The sequence below is a fragment of the Suncus etruscus genome, chromosome 3 (genome assembly GCF_024139225.1).
Source record: "Suncus etruscus isolate mSunEtr1 chromosome 3, mSunEtr1.pri.cur, whole genome shotgun sequence".
Classification (NCBI taxonomy): Eukaryota; Metazoa; Chordata; class Mammalia; order Eulipotyphla; family Soricidae; genus Suncus; species Suncus etruscus.
Window position 1 is genome coordinate 114510973 of NC_064850.1, and position 27538 is coordinate 114538510.

Genomic DNA, 27538 nt, shown 5'->3' on the forward strand with positions numbered 1-27538 from the left:
AGTGTATTTCAAAAATCCTGAAATTATTGGGCCATTAAGAATTGTTGCTGCAGATATGCTTCAGAGGAGCTATTGGCTGGGCAGATGGACAGGGCAAGGTGCATGCCCTGCCTGTGGCTGTCCCAGTTGCATTCTGGCACAACATGTGGTTCCCAAAGTGTCACGGGATTAGACCCTGACTGGGTGTGGCCCCAAACCCAAACACTCTTACACTCTGTTAATTTTCCAAATTAGTGTAAAGAATCAGTACCACCATGTCAGATCAGGAGGCAAAACCTTCAACTGAGGACTTGGGAAATCAGAAGGAAGGAGAACACATAAAACTCAAAGTTATTGGACAGGATAGCAGTGCGATTCACTTTAAAGTGAGAATGACCACACATCTTAAGACTCTCAAAGAATCTTACTGTCAAAGACAGGGAGTTCCAGTGAATTCACTCAGGTTTCTCTTTGAAGGTCAGAGAATTGCTGATAATCACACTCCAAAAGAACTGGGAATGGAGGAAGAAGATGTGATTGAAGTTTATCAGGAACAAACGGGGTCACTCAAAAATTTAGATATTCTTTTTATTTTTTTCTTTATGCTCAATCCTTTTTTATTTTTAAAAATAGTTCTTTTATAATGTGGTTTCAAAAAAGAATTGCAAACAGGCACCCAGTCTCTTTAAAACATCTGGTAATTTGAATTCTAGTGCCTATTATTATCATTTGTTTTCATTGTGCTGATTTTTGGTGATCAGACCTCAGCCCCTTCACATTGCCCTCCTTTTAGAAATGACGGTGCACAGAGAGGCCACCTTTTGCAGGGACTGTGCATTTTCAGACTTGTGATAAATAGGACCAACCAATGCGAGTGTCCGTAATGACTTTCCAATTGGCCCTGATGTGATGATCGCTTCACTCCTGGACTATGACTTTCAGTGGGAGATGGAAGTTTTCAGAACTGAACCGTGGAAAATGACCTTTCCTTAACTTGAAGGTACGTTTAAAATATGAGGGTATGGACCAAAAAAAAAAAAAAAAAGATGAAGAAGATCAGATTGGAAACTAAATAAATGACAGCTGTGATGAGAGTCATGACTAACTTCAAAGATGGCTTCACTGGAGAAAGCATTTTAAGATTAATGAGAAAAAAAAGCTTGTCAGAAGATCCCAGAAAAGTTCTTTCATTAGCAGTTAAAGCTATTCATACAGAAGTATATACAATTGAACACTGCTCTTTTTGGTTTTGTTTGTACTTTCTGGCCTGGGAAAAGGGATTTAAATGAACATTGTCTGTACCAGCTTCATTAAAATAAATATTTGTAAAAACCGTAAAAAAAAAAAAATCTTGTAAAGCAAGCTTAAAAGCTTGGGAAACAACGGCGCGACTAGTAGGAGAGAAGGGGACATCAACAATAATGCCTTGAAGCAGTTGCCAATATTGCATGACGAGTTCATCGTGTTGCTTGTAACAAAACGCCTCAAGCTCATCGCCAATCTGACACCAAGTGGAGTTGGCGATGCGAGGGGCAGTAATAGTAAACCACGGACATATGTCGTGGAGGAGCGCAAAAAATTCACATAAATCTTTTTTGGAAACTTCTATGTGTCTGGCCTTAAGCTCAGACTGAATATCTTTGATGAATTTAGCTTCAGTACTTAATTCTTGTCCCATAGTTAGAGAATATATAGGGCTCCAAGGGCCAATTGAGGAGCTGATGGGTCGGCAATTGATGTGCACGTGCAAATGAAGGCTAACTACTACCCAGCGTCAACCCTGATGGGGTCTTACTCGACGTCTTATGGGCAAGCTCCGGACTCGCCACCTCCGCCAACCGGTGAAGGATGATAGTTCGAGACACTCGCGTTGGGCGCCACTTGAAAATGCCCTTGGAAGCTTCCCCTAAAGGGAGAGAATTCCGGCCAGCAGTTTCTCTCAACCCAGGGAACAGCCAGAGGACATCTCCAAATTATTTGCAAATGGCCTGAATCACCCAGCACCTACAAACCGAATTAGGAGAGGTTAATAAGAAAGACTCAAGATGACAGTTGCCATTCAAGAGCGTTTATTCAGGAAAAAGCTGGGTCTTTTATCCCCTAGCAATTAGGGGAGGTTTCATGAAAAGCGGGAAGCATCACTTAGCCAATCACATTTGGCCAGGTACATACAAAATATCCAATCATAACATTTCTTCCTCACAAGGCAAATACGGCTAACTTGTTTTTCTGGGGTACAAGGCGGGAAGCTGGATTGCAACAGTGGGGGAGGAACAGATCATAGGACTTCCTTATCTAAGCAGGACATCTGGTTTCAGTTACAGGAACTAGATTCAAAAGGCAAATGTTATACATCAAGCATGACAGTAATTTAAACAATTTTAAGGTCAAAGAGGGAGTGGAGAAACATAGCAATACATTGTAAAGATGTTTTGTTGAGAAGTAGAAGAGGGTTCAAGTCCCCAGGGCAAATAACAAATGGAACATGCATTGAGCAAGTTCCTGTTGCAAGAGCCAAATTTAAACATGCTGCTTTTCCTGTTAGCTCAGGGGCAAAAAACCGCAACTGCCAGCAAAGCAAGAAGATGGCTGGTGGGTGTAAGCTTCTTCACAGAAACGGTGGGTGCTTGGTCGCCCACACTTTCTGGCCTGGGAAAAGGGATTTAAATGAACATTGTCTGTACCAGCTTCATTAAAATAAATACTTGTAAAAACCGTAAAAAAAAAAATCTTGTAAAGCAAACCTCATTTAAGGCATCTTTACCTTTTTCTTAAATACAGATTTATAAATGGGAAAGCACCAAAAATTAGGTTTCTACCTAAGATGAAGGATTGACTGTTTGCAAGTTTGCTTTTTTTAAATACTTCGGAAACACCTCACACCCTCTGTATTGGCAGAAGAATAGTTTAGGTTGTACATTTAGGAAATAAAATATTTACGAGGCAACGTTTTTCCTGGACTCAACTGGCAAATAAATAAAAAATACTCAAAAGTTCAATTTAAATCCTTAATTTTCCAGTTTTGAATAGGATATAGTGTATTTTTTTGAAAACCACAAATAAAAATGTACTTTCCACGTTTGTTGTATTACATAATTAAGGATGGAGCTGGATGGGGCTGGATGGTGATGGATGCCATTCCAGGCCACGTGGCTCAGCAACCCCCAGGAAGCCGGCGGGTCCCAGGTTAGGCAAACAGCGGAATCAGACTCACAAGCAGGCAGGCCTCAGGAAGCATTATCTTTATTCATGCCCTAGCCACCACGTGTGTGTGGCCTACTCATAACCTTTCAAGCATTCAGCCATTCTTGGCTAGCCCTGCGTCTAAACCCTTTCAGCCATCTTCCTCAGAGCGCCCAGCAGGGCCAAAAGGCAAAAGCCCTTAATCCCCTGGCTTCCGGGTTTATCTACCTATTCCAAGACCCCTCCCAGGAATGGGCCGGGTCTTGCAGGTAAGGTCACACCTATTAACCGGTTCCCAAGACCCCTCCCAGAAATGGGTGGGTCTCAGATAGGTACCCTACACGCTTTGTCCTCACTTATTTATTTTAGGGCCCTACCCAGCAGTGATCAAGGCTTATTCTTAGGTCTGTGTACAAGGATCACTTCTGGCAAGGATCATACAGGGATCTAATTGGATCTAATTCAGTTGGCGTATACAAGGCAAACACTCTACCCATTGTACTAAGGCCCTGGCTTTTACCTTTACTTTCAGTAGAAATATTTTGTGTGTAATAGTGAACAGAGACCTTGCAATTATTTTGAACTGGTTAATATGTATGCATATAACACTAGAGCAAGCAAAGGTTTTGAGAAAATTCTTACCTTGAAATTTGCAACCTACTACTCTGGCCCTTTATGGGAGGCAAGATTATTCCTGGTTCTCTTTGGCAAAGTAGTCTTCCATAGCACCTCCTTTGTATTTTGAGGCTGGGTAAAGCCACTCAGTCAGTTTATGTTTGCTACCATGTTTGAGAACGCAGAAAAAGTTCACAGAAACGAAATAGAAGGGGGCCTGGAGTGGTAGTACAAGTTGTAGGGTGTTGGCTTTGCACGTGATAATTTAGGAAGACTGTGGTTCGATTCCCTGGTGTCCCATATGGTTCCCCAAGCCAGGAGCAGCCCCAGCGTCCGGGTATGGTCCAAAAACCAAACAAAAACAAAAACATCATAGACGCACTCTCCGTTATCTGACACCGCTCTTCCAATCTTACACTCAGTTTATTCCTTTCCTCTGAAAGCACAGATAACCTGTTAGTAGTGCTACAAATATGAAATTCAGGCTGTACAACTCAAAGATGAAGATAAAGTCCTAAGTAATGTGTCATAATGGGATTATTTTTTTGGGGGGGTCATGTGTTTTGTTTTGAGGCCATACCCAGCAGTGGTCAGGGATTACTCATAGTTCTGCACTATCCGAGTCACTCCTGGCAGCTTTTTTGGGGGATGGGGCCATGTGGGATTCCGGGGATTAAACCAGGGTTGGTTGCATGCAAGGCAAGCACCCTACCCACTGTACTATTGTGATCTGGCCCCCATGGTCATGTTAACCCCCCGGCAGCGCTCAGGGGTTCCTCCTGGCTCTACACTCAGAAATTGCTCCTGGGGCCCGGAGAGATAGCACAGCGGCATTTGCCTTGCAAATGGCTGATCCAGGACCAAAGGTGGTTGGTTCGAATCCCGGTGTCCCATATGGTCCCCCGTGCCTGCCAGGAGCTATTTCTGAGCAGACAGCCAGGAGTAACCCCTGAGCAATGCCGGGTGTGACCCAAAAAAAAAAAAAAAAGGAATTGCTCCTGGCAGGCTCAGAGGACCATATGGGATGCCGGGATTCGAACCACCGTCCTTCAACGTCTAAGGCAAACGTCCTACCACTGCGCTATCTCTCTGGCCCCGTGGTCATGTTTTTTTTTTTAACCCTTGATTTTCATGACTTATTTTCAGTTTTTTTTTTTTTTTTTGGTTTGTTTTGCTTTGGGTTCACATCCAATCCAGCAGTACTCAGGAGTACTTTTGGCTCTGCTCTCAGAAAACGCTCCTGGCAGCCTCGGGGGACAAAATGGGATGCCAGGCATGACCTTTTCAGTACCTCAAGCACTTTTTTTTTCTTTGGGGGGGGGGGGAAGTTTAGCCCATACTTGGTGATGCTCAGGGTCTACTCCTTGCTATATGCTCAGAAATCATCCCTGGCTTGGGAGACCATATGGGACACCAGGGGATCTAACCACGTTCCGTCCTAGGCAGACGCTTTACTGCTAGCGCCACCACTCTGGCCCCTTAATCAAGTGCTTTTTAAAGAAAGATATAAAAAGGTCGCAGAAAATAAATGACAAATTCTTTATTGAAAGATAACCAATTGAGAAAGAGAAATTGTTAGGCAACCATATATGGCACATGATCATGATTAAGTTCCACTAGTTCATATTTCCACATTTACTCTCTGCTACTTCCAGAGCTTTATATTCATGCAGTTCTAGGAAGCATTATTTAAAAAATAATGTCTGCCTTGATAAAGCAAGGTAATACGTGGGAACATGTTAGCCATTTGAGGACTGTGTGATAATGTGCCAGATGTTAAGAAATCAAGTCTAAATCTAGAGTGTATAGATCTATTATTTGTGAGATACAAAATTTAGCTAGAGAAGTCCAACACCTGTACCTTGTTCTCACCTAACGTTGTTTGAAGATTTCCTATCATTTATGGCTTCTCCCAGCACATTGTCCTGAGCATTGGGATCCACCAGGTGAAGAAGCTCTAGGATCCTTAGATCCCTGAGTGCGTCTTGCAGCCACCGATCTTTCTACTGAAAGTTCCATTATTCAGGGCGTGTCCAAGCACAGCATTCAGGAAGTCCTTAGTTTGGACTTTCGGGTCTCTCTGGGATCTCCCCAACCATACCAGGCGTAGTCTGAGGAGTCAGAGTATGTCCAAACCCCTGGTAGTGGCCGGCAGGGGATGGCGGCACAGAGACAACGGAAAGCGCATCTTGTGAAGATGAGGACAACAAGCTTGTATGTTCATTGTGATCCTGATCCTCGGGAAAAAATTTCTTACGAGGCTGTCCCATGACGGTTCTTCCTTTAGAGAAAATAGAAATGTCCAAATCAGCCAAAAATTCTGCATGCTTCCCTCCCCGCCCCAACGAAGGCAAATAAAAACAGAGTACAAGTGGAAGTGATAGGGCTTTAAAAAAGAATTATCTCCTGAAAACTACTTTAATTGCTGCGTAGGAGAAATCCAAAAGGCTGGTACTTACCGACATGTCTGACTTGTTCTGATATGTCATCCCTGATATCTGAGACATCCCACATGGCAAGAAAGGAGTCAAAGCAGGATCCCTCCTCTGCTTCTTGGACGTAGGGCCTATATGAAAACGTGTAGTGATGGGCAATAGCAGCAAGGAACATTTCGATGCAGATGATAAAATCCTGCACAGAGACAACAACAGTACATTTGAGGTCCAGTTTAGCTTTGTGTGGTCACAAGTCAATAGCCGTTTTTTTTCAAAAGAATTTATTTCATATTGCAAGAATGAGTGAATCTTTTTTTTAGGTCCCCATTTAAATGCTTCTTGCCCCACCTCTATTAACTGCCAGCCAAGTGGGTCCACTGCCTAAGGACAGAGGATAATGTGCAGAACAAGAAATGGACTAAGACTTAAGGATCGACAATCCATTAGTAACTGTAGCTAGTTTCTGTAAATTCCCTTGCCTCAGCTACCAAGGGAGGAACAGGTCAGCCCAGAGAGAACACATAAAAAAGCTCAAGAGTTTGAGTTGAGTGGAGATGGCACTGCTTACTTGGAGTCCTGTGGCCACAGCTTCTACTGTCTGCCACTCCCACGTGTGCTTTTCCGAGATGACACCCACCTTCACCAGCAGAGCAATCACCACGGCTTGCCTGTGCATTACAAAAAGGGAAATGCCAAGTCTATAGACAGCATCAAATGAGCAGTTTTTGTCTAAATAAAACCAAACAAACTGTACTAAAGCTAACCCCCAGCACAAACTGTAGACCCCCTCCCAACTATCCCTATCCCCTTCTTCCTTCAGTAGCATATCCCAAAGACACTGGACATGATCAACTTATGTGGCCTAGTACCATCTTGTTACCTGATTTGGTGATGAGTTCTGAAAAGTCAGTGTGTGTGTGTACATCTTTGTTTTGAAAGTGTACCAGTGGTCCTCAAACTATGGCCCGCGGGCCACATATTGTATTTGTATCTGTTTTGTTTCTTTATTGCAAAATAAGATATATGCAGTGTGCATAAGAATTCGTTCATAAGTTTTGTTTTTACGATAATCAGACCCTCCAATAGTCTGAGGGACAGTGAACTGGCCCCCTGTTTAAAAAGTTTGAGGACCCCTGGTAGACCAATAGATTTCAGTTCTCCCTACAGATGGCCAATGTCTCACCACCTTTTGCAGCATTTAAAATGTAGTAAAGAGGTGGGCAGGAGTGTTAATACAACAGATAAGGAGCTTGCCTTGTATGAAGCGACCCTAGGTTCTTTCCTTTCACCCATATGATCCCCCACGCCTGTCAAGAGTGATATCTAGGTGCAGAGCCAGGCATACCCCTTGAGCACTGATGTGTGCTGAGGTTCCAAATGTGTGTAGAGACCCAAAAATAAACATAATATGCTTAAAATCCATGTACTAGGGGTCAGATAGTACAGCGGGTAGGGTAATGTGGCCGACACTGTTTTCAATCTCCAGCATTCCAGATAATCCCCTGAGCACCACTAGGAGTGATCTGTGAGTGTAGAGCCAGGAGTAACCCTGAGCACTGCTGGATATGGCTTCAAAACTAAAACTGGTTTACAAATTTTGGTTTTGAGGTCCATATTGTGCCAGGAATTGAACTTGGGTCATCCATATAGGAAACATGATTCAGCAAGTGATCTATCCAGCTCTCAAATGTGTTTAAGTTATTTTAAGAGGTTTCTTTTGAAGTATAAAATTAGAGACTCTTAAGCTGAAATCACACAAGCATTTCCAGCAAATACAGGGCTATATATGCCTTTGTTCAGTCTGAATTACAAGCTCTCATGGGTCTTACCTTGGGGCGGGGGGCAATTTTTCCAATAGATTGGGAGATGCTCCTGGCAGGGCCCTGGGGGACATGTGGTGCTGCCCCCTAACATGCAAAGCAGTTCTAAAACCCCCTCCCCAATCCCCTGAAGAGTCAGGAGGACTCTGGGTTCAGGACCACTTAAAATGGACTTGTGAGTCCTTCCCAGGTGAAGTGGCCGATCTGTTCCTCTACACAGTGGTCCTCAAACTATGGCCCGCGGGCCACATATTGTATTTGTATCTGTTTTGTTTCTTCATTGCAAAATAAGATATATGCAGTGTGCATAAGAATTCGTTCATAAGTTTTGTTTTTACTATAGTCAGACCCTCCAATGGTCTGAGGACAGTGAACTGGCCCCCTGTTTAAAAAGTTTGAGGACCCCTGCTCGAACTCTGGCTCTGATTAGGCTGAAACGGGCTTCTCAAAACACTTGCACAGATACAGACTCAGGCCCAGGTCAGTGCCGGCCACTCCAGCCAGTGGATGTCGTGGCACAGAACCCACCTACTTCAATCTCTAGACCTGGGCCTTTATCATGTGAATAAAACTCTCTCCTAATAGGTTTCTATCTATTCCTGCATGTGCAAAGTCTGTTCTTTGTATGTCCCTCAATTATGCATGTTCACCATCCTCCCTCACAGTTTCTTGATGGCGACTAGAATATGGACAGGCCATTCTGTCAGCCCCTCTGACTCTGCTCTCCTGTCATGTAGGCAGGGCCTCCTTCTCAGCTTCACTTATTTCTCTGATATTAAAGCCCTTCATTTCTTTCAGTCGTCTTTGCTTGCTTTTTCTGGGTGATGGTATCCCACAATACTGCTTACAGTGGGGGGGGGGGGGGAGAAACCTACACATCAACAAGAAAATGCTTGAAAGAAGTCCTTCGACACGAAAACATCCAAAGACAAAATTATATTTATACTTTACCAACAAAGACTAAAACCACAATATATTACACATATGGTCGACTTTTACGAATTTTTACAGTATGAAACCCTTTCTGTACAGTAACACAGAACATGATCTTTCTGAGCCACAGGATTCGTTTATTTTAGGGCCACATCCAGCTGTGCTCAGGCCTTACTCCTGGCTCTGCACTGAAGAATCACTCCTGGAGGGCTTGAGAGACCATATGAATGCCAAGGGCCAAACCTTGGTCCAGCTGTGTGCAAGGAAAACACCCTAGCCATTGTACTATCATTCCAGCCCCCCCGCGACAGGATTTTGAGGATTTATCTATTTCTCTTTTAATATCAAAACCAATAAGATTTATATCTTCACTATATTTAACAATATAGTTAAATAATTTATCAGATATAAATATACCTGTGTCTTATTGCAAGCTATACTTTGTTTTTGAGTTATACCTAGCAGCACTCAGGTCTTACTTCTGGCTCTACAGAATTTCTTCTGATAGTGCTCGGGAACATATGTGGTACAGGGGATCAAATCTGGGTCAGCTACATGCAAGTGCTGTACCATAGCTCCAGCCCTAAAAATATACTATTTATACCTTTAATATATTTAATACCAAAAGTATAAAAAATGTTTTGGTCCTAAATAAGAAATATGGAGGTAGTACCATCTATATAATTTTACAAAAGCAGACAAACTTTTTTTTGGGGCCATACCTGGTGATGCTCGAGATCAATCCAATAGAATTTTGGGGACCACATGGAGTGCCAGGAGAGGCAAGCTCCCTACCCACTATTATACAACTCTAAATATAGTTTTGTATACATTTTAGAAATTATGTTTATCCTCCAAACTGTATACCCTTTGTATGAGATACCTATTATTTACTTAAATACTTCCTCTAGTGTTGAGACTTTTGGTCATTTCAAATAATTTTTGAATTTCTTGGTTTTGGGCCACCTACTATTGTTTAGGGATCACTCCTGGTGAAGTTTGGGGATCATATGGGATGATGGGGATTGGATACAGGTGAGCCACATGCAAAACAAGTGCTCTCCCAGCTGTATTGTTGCACTGGCCCCTACCTTGAAAGCTTTTCTTCTAGTAAATATTACAGTGACCAATGGATGATTTTTTGAGGGCTAAAAAAAAAACAAAAAAACAAACAAAAAAAAAAAAAAACCAAGAAAAGCTCTAAAATTTAAGGAGGAACATTTTAGAAGTAGAAACATTTGAATAAATTTCTGAATCTAAGACTCTTCTAAAACTGCTCCTTGCTCAACAGTTTAACTGCTCTTAAGGACATGATAAAAACATTGAAGAGAAAACAATACTTACCAAAAAGAAACAAAGACCACTAGCTTAACACAAAGAAATTTGCCCACAGGTTGGATTGGACTCAGTTCCTCCTTCAGTACTTGATAAAACAGCAGAAGACAATACATGGCAAACTAGAAACAATATAGACAATTAAACTTTTCCAATGCGAATAAATGTGTAACAGAAAGATTCAACTTCTAAAGTGGCAGAGAGGAACTTGAGGCTAACTTAAGGCTGGATATGAACTTGCATCATTTATGGTGACTAGAGAAAGACTTCCTACAGTGTTGCAGGAGATGATGCCGAGTGTCATCCCAAAGGCATTTGAAGTGTTTTCTTATGAGAGCCTCTGAAGAACTGCACCCCAGGAATGGGAAGATCTTGTATAGTTGGAAGGAGCGTGGCCCCTGGCAGGAACAACCCCAAAGCATTACCAAGTGTGGCCCCAAAATGGAGAAGAAAAAAACAGCAAGAAAGTTGTACAAACCACAGCTCCAAAATGGAAGAAAGGGTATTTAGGTAAAATCAAAGCACCTACTTATTTATGGCTTGCACACATACTTTTTTGTTTTGTTTTGTTTGTTTTTGGGCAAAATCTGGCAAGTTACTTCTGAGGTTACACCTGGGATTATTCCTGGCTCTATCTATGCTCAGTAATGACTCCTGGCAGGCTCAAGGGACCATGGAATGCCAGAGATTGAATTTGGGTAGGCTGCATGCAAACACCCTACTCATTGCACTCTCTCTCTCTCTCTCTCTCTCTCTCTCTCTCTCTCTCTCTCTCTCTCTCTCTCTCTCTCTCTCTCTCTCCCCCCCCCCTCTCTCTCTCTCTCTCTCCCTCTCCCTCTCTCTCCTCTCTCTCGTCTCTCTCTCCTCTCTCTCTCTCCTCTCTCTCTCTCCTCTCTCTCCCCCCCTCTCTCTCCTCTCCTCTCTCTCTCCCTCCCTCCCCCCTCCCACCCACAACCACACCCACACCCACACCCACGACTTATTGAGGTCTATTTTGCCTAAGACTACATATTATTATATAAGTATAAAAGAAGTCTGCTGATTGGAAAGGAATCTTTGTTAGGTCCAGTTCGTTAATCTAACTGGATTTACTTCTTTTTTTACAATTTAAATTAGAAACTTTTGTGCAGGGGCCACTCCCCACAGCACTTGGGTATGTGTTAGCGCTTGGCTGCCAAGGCCACACCTGGAGGTTCCTCTCTGTGGCCCTCACAGGCTGCACGTTCTGTGCTCACTGATGCTTGTGCCAATTGCCCAGCCCAGCCTACTGCCCTGATTTCCTATCCCAGAACCCCACCACTGTTTCCTACAGGTAAGGTGGCTCTGCACTGCTATCGACTAAGAGGGTCGTGCCCCCACTCTTTTCCACTTAAAGTACAGCAAGAATCACACCCAGATGCACTTAGGGTCGTGCAAAGCAAGCACCTTGTCTCCCGAAACTTCTCATTTCTCACTGTATTTATTTATGACCACCACACAGTGGCGTTCCCAAAACCAGACTGAATGAACACACAATCAACAGACCAAAGGCCACATCAGGTTCGGGACCAGCTCAGTGCGTGGAGTGCATGACCTGAGCCTCACTGCCCCCTGTACCATTAGCAATTAGCCCTGTGTCCAGAGCTGGGGCCAAGTCCCAAACCAAGAAAGCATAAGTTAAAAGACAGTATTTTCACGTTACTTTAATTTCTATAAAATTTCTATAAAATTAATTCCAAGATTAAAAAAGTAACAATGTTATTTTTAAAGTCCTGGGAGATGGGAGCACACTTGATGGTGCTCAAGATTTACTCCTGGCTCTGTGCTCAGGGACCACTCCTGGCCGGGCTTGGGGACCATGTGGATTACCAGAACAGAACCAGGATTAGCTGTGTGCAAGGCAGGTTTTTTTAACTCTCCTACTATCTCTCTGGTCCCATTTAAAAAAGTTAACACACTTTATTATAAGAAATTTAAGCTACGGAAATGTATAGGTATTAATTTAGTACAATTCCAACAAATACTGGCTGGAGAGAGTTTGGAGGGCAGAGCACTGCATGTGGGATTCAATCCCTGGCACTGCCTGGTCCCTCAGCACCTCCCAAACAGACAGTATAGAGAAAGGCAAATGATTACTTACCAATTGTGACATATTATTTATTATAACCAAGTAAGTCCAAGCATTTGAGAAACTGAAGTTCCCTTCATCATACACATGAAGCAGCTCACAGATTCTAAAAAAGATAAAATGGAAGACAATATTCAGGGTCACTCTAAGGGGCCTGGACGAGCAGCAGGGAGTTTGGAGTTGGAACTCCAGTGTACTGAGTCACATTCTAGCAGCCCAGCTGTAGGGGGACCTCAGAGACATAGCAAGCCCCCATGCATGAGCTCACAAGACAGAGATCAGAGTGACCCCAGTGGGCACTGCAGTGGTGACGGGGAGATTTGGGGGTCTACTACAGCCACACATGCACATGACCCCAACAGTAAAAGAAAAGGGGAGGGAGAGAGAATAAAGAAATTAAAACATCAACTTCTGGGGCTGGAGAGATAGCATGGAGGTAGGGCGTTTGCCTTGCAGAAGGACGATGGTTCAAATCCTGGCATCCTATATGATCCCCTGTGCCTGCCAGGAGCTATTTCTGAGCGCTGCCGGGTGTGACCCAAAAACCAAAAAACAAACAAACAAACAAAAAAAACCCCACCAATAACAAAACAAAAACAAAAAAAAAAAAAACCCAACAACAAAAAAAACCCAACCATCAACTTTTGGCTTTAAGCGACTTGACTTTTCCTACATTTTTAGGGAATGATTTATCATGCCACTTAATGGTATCTTGGTTTTACTTAAAATGCTAAGCTATAGTTAGATTTAAAAAGAAGAAAAATCTGATTTCTTCCTCTAAATACAGCACTTAAAGTAAACTAAAATACAATCAGGCTGCTAATTTTAACTTCATGTCATTAAAACTGTAAAGAAGTTATTATGTAGATTAATTATTTGGATAAAGTATTTTAAATGCTTTCCAGAAACACTAAGGAGAAGGCGGTTCAGAGGAACTCTGCTGGTTATCACAGTGCTCAAGGGGTCCGGGAGCCACTGATTCTTGTTCAATTGGTCTGGAGACTGAGGGGCTGGCTTGGGCCCAATAGTGCCAGGACTCCAGCCAGCCCAGAAATACTGTGCCTGGCAATGTGCCTGGCATGTGACATCGGGGTTTGAAAGTGAGTTGGCTGTATACAAGGGCTGCCCCTTAACTTTCTGCACTGTCTCCGACCCCTAATTGGAGATTTTCTGTCATAAATGGTAGCATTATTGATATTAATAGAGGAGGGTTTTTGTATAGCTTAAAAAATATTAGTAACAGACAAGATATACATATGTAAGCAAGGACATTAATGCTCTTTATGAAGAAATCAGTGGATTCCATATTCAGTGCATGGCTCAGAAAAGGAATAGGACAGTGCACATTCTTTGTACTCACAATGCGATGATAGTAGTGAAGGGCCTGACAACTGTGTACTGTAGCACACCTAGTTTGCACCTGAACAGCAATACCCTGCAGAAGGGAGAGAACACTTTAGCTACTCAGGACAGGGTATCAAGTCTCCCCTGAACTCCCAAACTACAATCACTCAAATAACAGCATTTGAAATTGTGTTATTCATTCTCGCTAACAGTGGGAGAACAATGTGAATTGTAGCAAACAAATGAAGTAGTAAGACTATTACTAGTATTTTTGGTTTTGGGAAGCCACATCTGGCAGTGTGCAGGGGTTACTTCTAGCTCAGTATTCAAGGGGTGCTTCTGACAGTGCTTAGGGGACCGTGTGTTTCTGGGGCTGAGTTCAGCCTCCTGCAAGCAAAGCACGCACCAAGACATCTGAGCTTTTTCTCTGGCTTGTTCTCTATCGTAACCTCGAACTACTTCCATGATGGTAATTTCTCAAAGAACTTTCTTTTTCTGTGTGATCTCAAGATCCAGAGTGTGCGAACAAAGGAACAGAATTAAACAGACCCAAGTGGTCAGTGTGTTTCTAGAAGAAAAACTGGGTGAGGAAGGAAGGCATGACAAATGTGTCTCTATGAAAGTATCCCTACCAACAATTACTAAAACAGTCTCTAGTGTCAAGCTTAGAACTCATGTCATTCCAGAGAGCAGTACTGAAAAGATAGTCTTAAAGAACAAAAGAAGAGTTTGCCTAACTCAGTTCTAGATACTTGGCTAGGTGAAGGGGTAAATGTCCAGCACAAGTCCTGAGGCTCAGGCAGAAATGAATGAGCAGAACCTTATGTGTGATTTCAGCTCAGTCTCCTAATCCAAGGCCACATAAACCAAGCAGAGGGTGGGTCTGGCAGACAGATCCTGAGGGTTGCTTTTGGAATAACGGTGCTGAATCACAAATGAAGATGACCAGTGGAGTAGGCCTAGGAGCTGTATTTGGACTTGAGAACAAACTCACCAGAAAACACCTTGACTAGACCCCCCACCCCCATCCCCTGTTGTCTACTCTTAAAGCTCAACCTGAGGGGCTAGAGCAGGGGTCTCAAACTCCCTCCGTACAACATTTTGTGGCCCTGCCCTAGAGGAATCTTTTTTTGTTTTGTCTTGTTTTAGTTGTTTGGGTCACAACCCCCAATGTTCAAGGCTTACTACTGACTTTGCACTCAAGGATCACCCTGACTTTGCCTCCTACAGCCCCCAGGTAAATTGAGTTTGAGACCCCTGGGCTAGAGATAGCATGGAGGTAGAGTGTTTGCCTTGCATGCAGAAGGTTGGTGGTCCTAATCCTGGCATCCCATATGGTCCCCTGAGCCTGCCAGGAGCGATTTCTGAGCACAGAGCCAGGAGGAACCCCTGAGCGCTGCCGGGTGTGACCCAAAAACCAAAACAATAACAAGAACAAAAAAACTCAACCTGAGCTATACCTCCAAGGCATTATGAGCTATAAACCAAAGAGAGACCACTGAGGCTACTTCACCAACTGGTTCTCTGAGCTGCTTAAACCAAACTGCAACTACTGAGTATCAGTTGGTACACCAGTTTCCCTTTGAAAGCTGTAGCTGAAGAAACTGCCCAGACTATAGCAAAGGCTGTGACAAAGAGGAACATGAACTACAAAGGAGAGAATCAGAATATATCATCGATGATCAATATTGATCAATATACATTTATGTTGCAGAACATACACGCAGAGGAAAGGCAAAATCCAGAGACAGCTCGGCAAAGAACGATTCAAAACCTATGAAAAACCTGCCTCTACAGGTGGATGGGCTTGTAAGTAAATAGGAGAAACAAGAAAAACCACCGGATTCTCGAGAGCGAAACTGCAGACATGCAAAAAAGGCATGTTCAGTGCAGGTAGTGACAGGCCACACGAGGCAGCAACAAGAGGAAAAAACTGATATTGAGTGCCATCAGAATTAGGCAGAATAAAATGTGCAAAATGCCTGAATAGACTTGACAGGGCCAAGTCAAGAATCTTTTTTTTTTGGGGGGGGGGGGGGGGAAGGCATACCTGGTGGTGCTCAGGGTTAAGTCCACTCTGCTTAGGAATTACTCCTGCCTGTGCTTGGGGGACCAAGCAAGTATTACACAAAGAAATAGGAGTTCTCAGTCAACAAGAAAATAAATTTTAAGACTAAATGGAACATGGCAGAGAAAGGGTCTGGATAGAATGTCAGCAGACATTCACAGGAAGAGCCACAAAACTGCACATGCATGTACCTCACCTAAAACAGCATAAAATGTAGGAATCAAAAAAGGACAGAAACTGACAAAGCAGTGAATTAACAGTGGCATAATTTAAACACTTCTTTTAGACTTCCACCATTAGGAAATAAACATAAGAAACTGAAGAAATGGAAGAAAGGAAGTTAAAGAAAAATTAGAAATTAGTGCCACAGAAATGAATCTACTAAGGAGAGAATCGGCAAGCAAAAGTCTCTTCCTTTAGTGATTTTCTCTGGCACTTCCGGCCTCCTAGCTTGGTGCCCTGGTTCTGCCTACTGAGCACATGCCTCACCCTGGGATCTTGTCCTCACCTGTGGAGGCGAATTTTTAAACAAAACTGAAGAGTCCTGGCCATAGATATTGGACTGCTAAGTTCAATTGCAATAACACTGGGAACACAGCTCAGCAGCAAGGCGCTTGCTCCGCATGTTTGAGATGCTGAGTTCTATCTTCGGCACTGCTCAAAATCAATAAATCGGAACAGAAAATCATTTGGAAAACTTCCAGTTATCGAATGCTAATATAGTGACAACCGCTGAAAATGGTCAAAGTGACTTTCAACCACATTAAACGAGGAGAGAGGAAAGGAGAAAGAGAGAGAGAGAGAGTTGGGGGGGGGGGGAGAACAGCCCAGTAGAAAATGGAAAACTGAAGCAAAGCCACCTCAGCTTAACTTTGGGGCTCATGGGCCAAAAAACTCCTCAGGCCAGCAGAGCAGAGAAACAAATGGAGAACACAGCGAGTACCACCTGACTCCCTGGAGGTGGCCGTAAAGGAGTTCACATTCACAGGTCCAGGGAGGAGTTGCTGCACCCAGTGTAACCCACACTCAGTGTAACTCCACAGTGTAACCCTACGTGGTGTAAGCCTCATATATGCCCTGAAGCAGTCTTCCGGTGTCAGATTCAACCCTGCAGATTCTCTTCACAGTTTGGAAGAGGGGAAAGGAATGAGTAATCAGGGTGAGTGCTGGTTCACAAAACCCTCCACTTCGTTGATGGATCAAGTCACATGCCAAGTTCTTTCCCTCCACTCACTAATACACACAGAACTGTGTAAGAGAAAAATCACTGTTTTCACTGCAGTACTGAGCTTATTTATTTACTTCGTTTCATCTAATGACTGCCAATTTTTATTTTGGTGGGGAGCTGCGAAGTGCTTGGGGATCAAACCTGGGGCTCTCACATTCGAGGCATGCCCACTAGCGCTCTCAGCTGTCTCCTGGGGACCCTTAAATTCCTGCACACCTTGGCATGCCATGCAGGAGACCACATGTTAAATCAGGCATCATGCTGCAGCATCCTAAGGCAACAGCGTTGCTGCACCAAGAGTTGCTCCAAAGCTCATCCAACAGAATTAGCGCTGGCCTAAGGTATGTATGCAGTAGTCAGTTGGGTGAGGGGTTGGGGGTCAAATGCAAAACCAGCCAGAGATGTAACAGGGATGAAGGGGATATTCTGCAGTGAGAACAAGTCAACTGCACATGTGGAGAATGTGGGGAAATACAGGACTGTCAGCCACATGAGTAATTGTTGGGGTTTGAGTCCCTCTCAGCCAGGCTGAAAGGCAACCTGAGTCTCTTTTCAGGTTCTGTAACAAGATTCTCCCTGGTCAAAGCCAAGCTAGAAGAAGCAGGATAGACTTGGAACCACCGCTGTCTCTTAATTTGGTGCTCATGGGTACATGTGGTGCAGGAACTGAACCTGGGCCTCTATAAACAAGGCTGCTGCTCCTGTGCACTAAGTTCACTTTCTAGCCCTACAACAATTCTCTAAAGTACTGTTTGAATGTTTCCTTGTCCATTTAATGATGCAGTCTTAACTTCAAATGGCTTTTCCTGTTTAGTCCCACTTTACTGAATGTGATGAGACCAACTCCCTTAGAAGATGCTATTAGAATCAACTCTATTGTTCCCCAGGCAGACCATCTTCTCCCTGAGTCTGAGACCTGATTTTGCCACTGATTAGCATTGTGGTCTTTGGCAAGTTCCTTTCCATGGACTCTACTTCCTAATGGAAAACTGACTAATGCTTAGGGGTGTAACGCATATTCTGCGCCTAGGAGGTTCAATCCTTAGCACTAGGAGAGGTTAAATAAAGTATTTGCCTTGCATGTAGTCAGCCCGGCACTGCCTATATGGTCCCAGAGTTAAAAACAAAAACCCTACCACCCAAGGTCCCACAGCAATGAACAGTGAGTACTACCAAGTACCCCAGTACCAGCAAGTGTGGTATGGCGCCCAATCTAAAACTATTTTTAAGGATTTATTTTTTTTCTTTTTAGAAACCCACAATCCTTTTGGCAAAGACTGTTTTAGGACTGCAGATAATAAAAATGTGTTTTTGTTAATCCTCCAACGACTGTGAACTATATTAGAGTAGGAATTCTAGGTTGTACTCACTGTCCTGCTCATTGGACATCACACAAGGCCTGCAGAAATCTTGTAGATGGTTAAAATAAATCTATGCGCAACTATAATCAAAGTACCACTTACTCTCCCATCGGCCAGGGTGGACAGCAGCATAGAGGAGGGAAATGTCTCTGCTGTTCTTTGGCTTCGAGGATTAGGACCAGGTTCGGGTACCGATTAGTCAGATAGTTGGTGAGAAATACCATGAAGTTGTAAATAACATAAGCTTCGTAACATTCTCGGCAGGTGTCCACGTATATGGCAATGCTGGGATATTTAAGCGCTACCCACTGTGAAAAAGCACAAGTGGCTGCAGTAAGGTGGTGAAGCAAATCATGGACATGGAGAAACTACATTCAGTATGAACTTGAGTTCTTACACGTAATCTGAATTGTACCTTGATATTTCCTGGTCAAGAGTGATGAAAGATAGCCAGTTTTCTTACACTTAAACAAGTGAAGGAATCACCTCTGACTGTCATGAAAGGCAGCACCAATGCTCTGTGTGATGGAGGACTGGGTGCAAGCCCTATCACCAGATGGCAGGACTGTTCCTCCTCACCTTCATTATTACTACAGTTATCCTTGAGCACTATGTTAAGTAGCCCTTGAGTGCCACCAGGTTTGGGCTGAAAAAAATAAAAATACCATCATGTCTTAAGAAAAATACGACACGTATGGCATGTGTTAGAATCCTCGTGGGAAGGGGTTTTGTTTTGGAACACCCAGCAGGGGCTATTTTTTGCCCTGAGCTCAGGGCTCACTCCTGGTGGTTGGAGCCAGGGGTGCCGGGGCTGGAAGCTGGGTCTCCTGCATGTACTGCTCACACATCCTCCAACCTCCTAAGGTCATGTTCTGGCCCCAGCTCGCTGTTGTTATTATGATTCAAACAAAAAGTTAATAAAAAGGATGAATGACATCAGAAAGACTGCTTATCAGCATCAAGGCTGGAATTTTTCAAATGTGACCATTTTTCTTTTTCTTTTTTTGGGGGGGCGATGCTCAGGGGTTACTCCTGGCTGTCTGCTCAGAAATAGCTCCTGGCAGGCATGGGGACCATATGGGACACCGGGATTGGAACCAACCACCTTTGGTCCTGGATTGGCTGCTTGCAAGGCAAACGCCGCTGTGCTATCTTTCCGGGCCCAATGACCATTTTTCAAACCCTGCACATCTGAAATCTTAAAAGATAATCAAAGAAAACATCTCTAGATTAAAAAAAAAAAAGCCTGAAAAATTCTGTATCTTCCACTGGTACATGACAAGTGAAAACTTCCACCGACATGACAAGTGAAAACCTTCCATGTTTTCTCTTACTTTGACACCTCCCTATCAAATGACCCACTTTCAGAACTTTTTGAAAAGTACAGGCAGGATTATCAAATGCGTCCTCATGGAGAGAAAATGAAATATACTTACACTATCCAAACTGTATATTGGCACCATCCAGAGAATCCTATTTAGGAAACAAAACACAAAAGACTTATGCCACATTCATGAAGCCAATACCACACTGAGCAGAATCAAAATAGAAACTTTATCTTAGTGTCAAGAATCAATGAGGTAACGTTTCATGCCATAGAGACTGGCATTCATCACAAAGAACAAGAACAATCAGTTCTGGCAGGGATGTGGAGAGAAAGGAACTCTCATTCACTGCTGGTGGGAATGCTGTCTAGTCCAGCTTTTCTGGAAAACAATATGGAAATTCCTCAAAAAACTGGAAATTGAGCTCCATATGATCTAGCTATACCACTCCTAGGATATACCCTAGGAACACAAAAACACTTTATAAAAATGCCTTCTGCATGCCTATATTCATTGTAACACTATTTACAAAAGACAGAATCTGGAGATAACCAAGATATCCAACAAAAAAGATGAGTGACTGAAGAAACTGTGGTACATATACATAATGGAATACTGTGCAGCCGTCAGGAGAGATGAAGTAATAAAATTTTCCTATACATGGATACACCTGGAAACTATTATGCTGAGTGAAATGTCAGAGGGAGAGATATACATAGAATAGTCTCATTCATTTATGGGTTTTAAGAAAAATAAAAGACATTATTGTGATAATGCCCAGAGACAATAGTGTTGAGGGCCAGAAGGACCAGCTCACAATATGAAGGTCACCACAAGGAGTGGTGAGTACAGTTAGAGAAATAGCTACAATAACAACTACCATCACAGTGGTAATGAGTGAGAGTAAATGCCTGTCTCAAATACAGGCAGGGGATGGGGATGGAGGGAGATGGGGGCATTGGTGGTGAGAAGGTTGCAGTGGTGATGGGGTATTTTTTTTTTAATGATTGAAACCTAACTACAAACATGTTTGTAGTCATGGTGATCATGGTGCTTAAATATATTATTAAAAAAAAAAAAAAAAAAAAAAAGAATCAAGCTTACCAGGCTGGGATGAGGGAGGGTTTAGGGATTGGGTATAAGTGGAAGGAAGCACACACAAACATGCACCTGTCACCAACAGTAGGGCAAGTCATGGCGCCTCAAACCCAGGGACAGTGAAGACCCAGCCTTACCTAATGATGGGTTTCTGGAGCTCAGGCTGCGTGTAGTGTACCAAGTGCTGCAGGATGACCCAAAGTGACACAGGGATCGTCAAGAGCAAGAAGATTCCAGCAATGAACCATGCCTTGGTGTGAATACCGACCTGAAGGAGCACAACGCAGCTCAGCATCAATTCCCTGGTATTAAGGCCGAAAAGCAAGACCAAGCACTTTTATTTCTTAACTTTCATTTATTTGATTAGCAATGAGGCAAAATACTGCCCCCAAGGACTGGCTGCTATTTTCATTTCATGTTTTTCTTGGGCAAACAGTCTAGCTGGGTCCTGGGGTGGAGGTGGGGTAAACTCTCCCTCCTGAGGTACCACAGTGGCACTAAGAACACTGACCTTTGTAGGTGAATATTGTTTGAGGAACTATACAGCAGTTTTGAAATTTCCTATTCGTTAAGTCCCAAAATACATTCATGGATTATTCTTTTGTTTTTATGTTTAGAAAGGCAAAAACCTTTATTTTTCTGCAAATCTTTTTTTTTGCCATACAACCTCTGGCTATGCTCAGAGGTTACTCCTGGCTGGTTCTGGGGACCCTAATGCCTAGACTGAACCTGGGTTGGCCATAATCAAGGCAAGTGCTGTCCCCACTGTACTGTCGCTCCAGCCCCTGCAACTCTTCTTATTCAGTATCTTAGTACCTCCAGTATTAATACATGCTCCCTCTTTTATACAGCCATGCTAACTCAGGAAATTAGCGTTTAAAAGACCTCTGATGGGCGGACAGAGGATATAGTGCAGTGGTAGTACCTTGCATATGGAAAGCTAAAGCTCCAGGTTCGATCCTCATCTCTAAATACCCCTATGGTATAAAGCAATAAATGGAAACATCTCTAATTCTAGCCAGGGATATAGCTCAGCACCACATGAGGTCCTGAGTCTGACCCTGAAACAAACAAAATCTAATTTATTCTTTAGGTCAGTATCTGATTTCTATTTTGTCTTTTAAAAGCTTTCCTCTGAACCAGGGAACTAGCTCTAAAGGTTGGAGTATATGCTTTACACTAGAGTCTTGGGTTCGATCCCCAGCACTGCATGGTCCCAAAGCCAGCCATAAGTGATTCCTGAGCACAGAGCCAATGATAAGCTCTGAGCACTGCGGATGTAATTCCAAACATACTCCCCTTGCCTGTTAATTTCTAGAGTTAGTACTTTGAACAATATTGCAACTATGGGCAACACATTAGAACAGAAAACAAGTATGAAAGACAAATGTGTTCTTCTTACAGGAGTGAGCCTAAGTGGTGTGTGAGAGAGAAAAAAAAAAAGAGTCTTACTATACCCTTTGATATCTACTGTCCATTTCTAACTGAGCATTGGTTTTATTTATTGGGCCATACCCAGAGATGCTCAGAAATTACTTCTGGCAGTGCTTGGGACCACATAGGATGCCAGGGATTGAACCCAGGGAACTGAAACTGGTCAGCTGCATGCAAGTGCCTTATCTGCTGTGCTATGGCTCTGGCCCGAGTGCTTGTTTTAATGAAAACCTAAAAGAATACTAAAAGGACGTTCTCTTGTGTAACATGATAGTTTTGGGCACTACTGCCAAGTCATTTTTATGCCCACATTTGTTTTTATTATTTGGCTCAAGGCCCAAGCATAACTTGGTTCTGGACTTGACAGGAATGATGTGCTGGTGACTCACAAAGGTCAAACGTCCTGGGTAAGGAAGAAAGTTCTCCAAACAATCATAAAGCAAGTGACTAGAGAGTTGAGTCATCACAGGACAGTGGTACCAAGTTAAAAAAGAACAAGCAGCACCCCAGAGAGGGTCATGTTGATCAGTGCCCAGGGGTAGTCTCCAGACACCCCACCTCTCATTTATCTGAACCACTGGCTTTTATTTTATCTTTTTGTTTGTTGGGCCATACTTGGTGGTGCTCAGGGGTCACTTCTGGCTCTGCCCTCAGAAATCACTCCTGGGGGCTGGAGAGATAGTATGGAGGTAAGGCGTTTGCCTTTCATGCAGAAGGTCATCGGTTTGAATCCCGGCATCCCATATGGTCCCCTGTGCTTGCCAGGAGCGATTTCTGAGCATGGAGCCAGGAGTAATCCCTGAGCACTGCCGGGTGTGACCCAAAAATCACAAAAAAAAAAAAAAAAAAAAAAAATCGCTCCTGGCAGGCTTGGGGGGACCATATGGAATGCCAGGGATTGAACCGGGGTCTGTACTAGTTTGGTTGTGTGCAAGGCAATTGCCCTACCGCTGTGCTATTGCTCTTGCCCCTGAACCACTGGCTTTTGAATTGCTTTGATTCCTGAACTAACGTAAAAGCTAGTGGATCAGGAATGCGACCATTGTCTGTGTTACCTACTTAAGTTAGCACGAGGGATCCTCAGACATTACAGAACTTTCTATTCATGTGGATGGAATCCACATTGTTCTAGAATACAGACAAGAACTGATACAAGATTACATTCATTGATACCAGGTTCAAACCTATCAGCCCTGTGTGGGGCTTGTCTCCTACTCACAGAAACCAGGGGAGAAGGCACCGCCATGGAATTTCCTAGAGTAATGCCAGAAAGGGGAGGAAAGAAGTCTCCCCAAGTCGGAGGACATTCTGCCTTCCTGGCCAGACCGTCCTAGGTGTGAGCTGGACTCCTGATCACAATAGGTGTCAACAGTGTCCTCACCCCTTCCCTTGTGCTCTTTGAAATTCCTGCCCACAACCATCTCAGGCAGGTTGGGATTCCAGTGGTGAAAAGGACAGTGTTCTTCTATAAGAAAACGACTGGTCTGAGTATGTCTTACTTGATCCAGTGGGAGTACTTCATGCAATAGTGAAGAAGCAGTAAGCTTAGCCTAAGGCCAGCAGAGAAGCTACTGCCTCAGGGTACCAGAGCAGCCAAGCTGTGGGAATCAGGGTTAATTGAGCAACTATAAAGTGCACAGGGCATAGTGGTACCCTCTGTAGAGGCGGATACAAGACTGGCTGGACAGTGGGGAGGATGGCTTATTTCTATGCCTCAGTTTCACACCTAAAAATCAAGTCTCAGTTGTGCCACAGGGTTTTTAAGAAGATTAAATAAAATACCTGAGCACAAGGCTAGGAATAGTATGTCCGGGAGGGCACTTGGCCTTGTACCTGAAAAGGCAGCTTCGATCCTTGGAATCCCACAGGGTCCTCCAGCACCCCCAAGAGAGCCCTGAGAGCAGAGCCAGATAAGCTTTAAGTACAGTCGCTATGTCCCCAAAACTAAGTGTTAAGAGTAAGGAACAGTGTGGCGCTTACAGACCAACCCTCAGCCTTGGCTGCTGCTCAGACAACCCACCATGGGTAGGACGAAATAAAACTATTACAGAGGACAGTGGTGGAACTGTGACACTGGAGAGACGGCTGGGGTCTGAGGTGCAGAAACAATGTATATCACTAGCACAGATGGTGACCCTAGTACCTCTAGTCTTCCAAACAATAAATGCGAGGGCCAAATCCTCCCTTCACTCCACATCTTCTAGCCCAGATGCAACTGCTCTGAGTATGGTAACTCCCAAATCAAGCCCAACACATGAACAGAACATGGATCTCAAACCCTGATTCTCCTTTACCTCACATTTACCTAATGACCTACACTTCTTCATCTTTCTAAAACATTCCGTGGGTGTTCTACTTCTTGTGGCCACCACTATCTGTTATGGTTTCTAGCCCTGCTAGTTCTTTTAGACCGATTCCTATGGCCACAAAGGTCGCACAACTTTCTGGCCTACAGATTTGGCTGTTTGCATATCAGTGGCAGGACAGAAGTTTCCAAGGTGTCCCTCCCTCCCTGCACACTGACCACCCCAGGGACTGGCACCCCAGACCCTCACCATGGGCCTGGATACCACCCTTTCTCAGGATGCTGCTCCTACCTAGTTTACTCCATAGTCAAGTGCTGCTTCTTCACTGCCAAGGAAGGACCTGCCCAGTTCACGTTCGTATTTCTTTATCTGCCAGCCAGACTCAGGTCATCAATGTTTTAGCTAAAACCTGGGGTAAAGTGAAAAGAGTTCCCTAACTTCCCTTGTGCCCACAGGATTTTCCAGAGCTAGTCCTCTGGATGCCCCCAGAGATGGTCCTGCCATTAAGTTCCTCCACAGCACTGCATATGGTTTTATATCACTCACTGGTTTCTGTGAAACACCGTGAGAGTGAGTGCCCTGTCTACCCCAACGTACAAAGCACAGCCCAAATATTATCATGGGGATTTAGCTAGCCATTTTATAGCTCCAGTGTCAGGTAGCTGGACAATGGGAATAGAAATAACCAATCTGTATATTAGATGGTGATGACAGCCAGTCCTGAAAAGGACAGGGAAGGCGTGGAGAAGGGATGAGAGAAGTGGGTAATTTTTTTTGGTATTGTTTTGGGGCCATACCTAGCAATGCTCAGAGTTTATTCGTGGCTTTGTAGTCAGGAATTACTTGTGGCAGTGCTGGAGGGGGGGTACCTTATGGGATGCTAGGGATGAAATACAGGTCATTCGTGCAAAGCAAGTGCCCTCCCTGCTCTGTACTACTGCTCTAGCCCCACCGGTCATTTTAAACTGGGCACTTAGTGGAGTGATATTTAAGCAGACTTGAAGGAAATGAGAACATGACCTGCAGGGAGGTAAAATATTTAGCGCAAAGGCTTTAGAAAGGCTATAGTGTGGCCCACATCTGAGCAAATCCAGAAACTGAGGAGGCTCAGAGTGGGGTAAAATGGGGCAACTGTGGGTTCTGGATGGGTTGGCTGCCAGCAGGGTCACTGCTGTATACGCTGAACTATCTATCTGGCCCTGCTTTCTGTTTTGGTTGCCTGTTAACTCTGATTTTAAAGTTCAGTATGCAACCGAAAATATTTACCTTTCTTAGCCTGTTGTATATATTTATGTAATTTTTGCTGTCACAGTAACATGGCATTAAAAACAGTAACAAGAAAGGAATTTGGGGAAAGTCTTTTTGGATGAAGAATATATTTGTAAAGCAAACAACGCACTCAAAACCAAATCAAGAACGAAGTTAAACCAATCCGATTCCCTTTAACCTAGGATGCTACTTAGGAGCGTCTATGGATTTTGAGATGGTTTTCCCCACCTAGGTAAGGCAGAGAAACGGGAAGCGACCTGATTTGGCGACTAAAATGACCTTAGATTTGGGGGGAACTAGTGAAGTCTTGCAGAAACAATGCTCCTCTTTAGAAGTTTCCTGAACAGAACCTATTCCAAACTCCTCGCACGCTTAAAACAAAACCAACCCACCCACCCATCCAACAAGAAACGGTGACTAACCACCCAGGCAAGCGTGTCCTCAGACGGGCTAACTACCAGGTGGAGGCTTTTTACAGGACTTGGAGTCTGGGCTAGAGCCGGGACGAGCATAGTGGTGTGGGCGACTTATACTGGGGCAGGACGGTGGAAACCGGAGCGTGTGTGTCAGATATACACACACACACCCCAATCCCAACTTGCAACTTATATTGGGCAGGATGGTAGAAACGGGACACACACACACCCAAACTTGCGATAAACACACACACACACACACACACACACACACACACACACACACACACACACCCCAACTTGCGACTTATACTGGACAGGATGGTAGAAACTGGACACACACACCCCCAAACCCCAACTTACCTCCAATTTTTACTGGACACACACACACACCCAAACCCCAACTTGCGACTTGTACTGGGCAGGAAGGTAGAAACCGGAGAATGTGTGTCTCACAACCCCCCCCCCCCCGAAACCCCAACTTACCTCCAGTTTCTGCAACTCCCAGACGCAGAGAGGCACGGCCACGACGATGGCCACCAGGTAGATGACCACGGCCAGCGGGCGGATCCACTGGCGCCAGTTCCTCCAGGTGCAAGTGCACGGCATGGTGCGGCGAGGGCCGGCGTGGCCGAGCGGGGGGCGCGGAGAAAGCGCGAACCAAGGGGCTCGGACCCAGACCGGCAGGCGCAGCTCCGCTCGGCAACCGTCCGGGGCTCGCACATACTACGGGCGCCGGGGAGGGGGCGGAGGGGGGCGGGCTCTAGGAGGAACCCGAGCCGCGCGCGGGCCGCATCCCGTCCGCTGCTCGGCCAGATCTCTCACCTGGGGACCGCCCAGGGCTCCACCTGCACCATGGCCCGATGCACAGCAGCGTCCCGGGGGCCCCGCAGCTCCCTCCCTACCCCCGAGCTCTCCTTTCGGGGTGATCGAGCTTGGGAGTTGCGGATGCACAGGACCAGAGAGGCGGAAACGCGGAGGTACCGGCCCGGGCACAGCCTCACTCTCCCCCTAGGGACATCCCGGCGGCGGAACTCAACGCCCAACCTGCACTTCCGCTTCCGCCCCCGTCGCCAGGGCCTGGCTCGGGATTCGTGGATAGGGTCTCTGGTCCCGCCTTTTCCGGCCGGTCTAAGGGGGGCGGGGCCTGGGGCGGGGTATCTTGGACAGTGATTGAATCTGTGCAGTTGGAAAGATTACTGGTAGACCCTACCTGCCCAGGCGCCTGCTGGGTGCTTCCAAGATAGATAGGGTCTCTTGAGCCCTGCCAGGAGTGATCCCT

General features: G+C 44.6%; 2 protein-coding genes across 2 annotated transcripts; one reads left to right on the forward strand and one right to left on the reverse strand.

The window, feature by feature from the left end:
- The first annotated feature begins 133 nt into the window (after positions 1-133).
- Positions 134-630, forward strand: LOC126003814 (small ubiquitin-related modifier 1-like). The gene has a single exon (XM_049770167.1). The coding sequence runs from the start codon at positions 255-257 to the stop codon at positions 621-623; it is 369 nt and encodes a 122-aa protein (XP_049626124.1). The 5' UTR covers positions 134-254; the 3' UTR covers positions 624-630.
- A 4672-nt stretch (positions 631-5302) lies between these two features.
- TMEM184C (transmembrane protein 184C) lies at positions 5303-26991 on the reverse strand. Its single transcript, XM_049770090.1, has 10 exons — positions 26743-26991; positions 20969-21099; positions 19845-19881; positions 18511-18716; positions 13768-13842; positions 12420-12513; positions 10310-10422; positions 6781-6880; positions 6237-6408; positions 5303-6058 (listed from the first exon to the last, which is right to left on the reverse strand). Exons 1-10 carry the CDS (start codon positions 26863-26865, stop codon positions 5835-5837), a joined length of 1275 nt encoding a protein of 424 aa, XP_049626047.1. The 5' UTR covers positions 26866-26991; the 3' UTR covers positions 5303-5834.
- Between the last annotated feature and the right edge of the window lie 547 nt (positions 26992-27538).

Bases quoted from the DNA above. Each gene is read 5' to 3' on its own strand.
- LOC126003814 (XM_049770167.1), top strand. From the start codon at position 255: ATGTCAGATCAGGAGGCAAAACCTTCAACTGAGGACTTGGGAAATCAG.
- TMEM184C (XM_049770090.1), bottom strand. From the start codon at position 26,865: ATGCCGTGCACTTGCACCTGGAGGAACTGGCGCCAGTGGATCCGCCCG. The intron at 18,717-19,844 runs GTAAGTATATTT...GCTTTTTCACAG, and splicing joins CAATATACAGTTTGGATAGT to TGGGTAGCGCTTAAATATCC. The intron at 6,059-6,236 runs GTAAGTACCAGC...TTTTCTCTAAAG, and splicing joins AGAACAAGTCAGACATGTCG to GAAGAACCGTCATGGGACAG.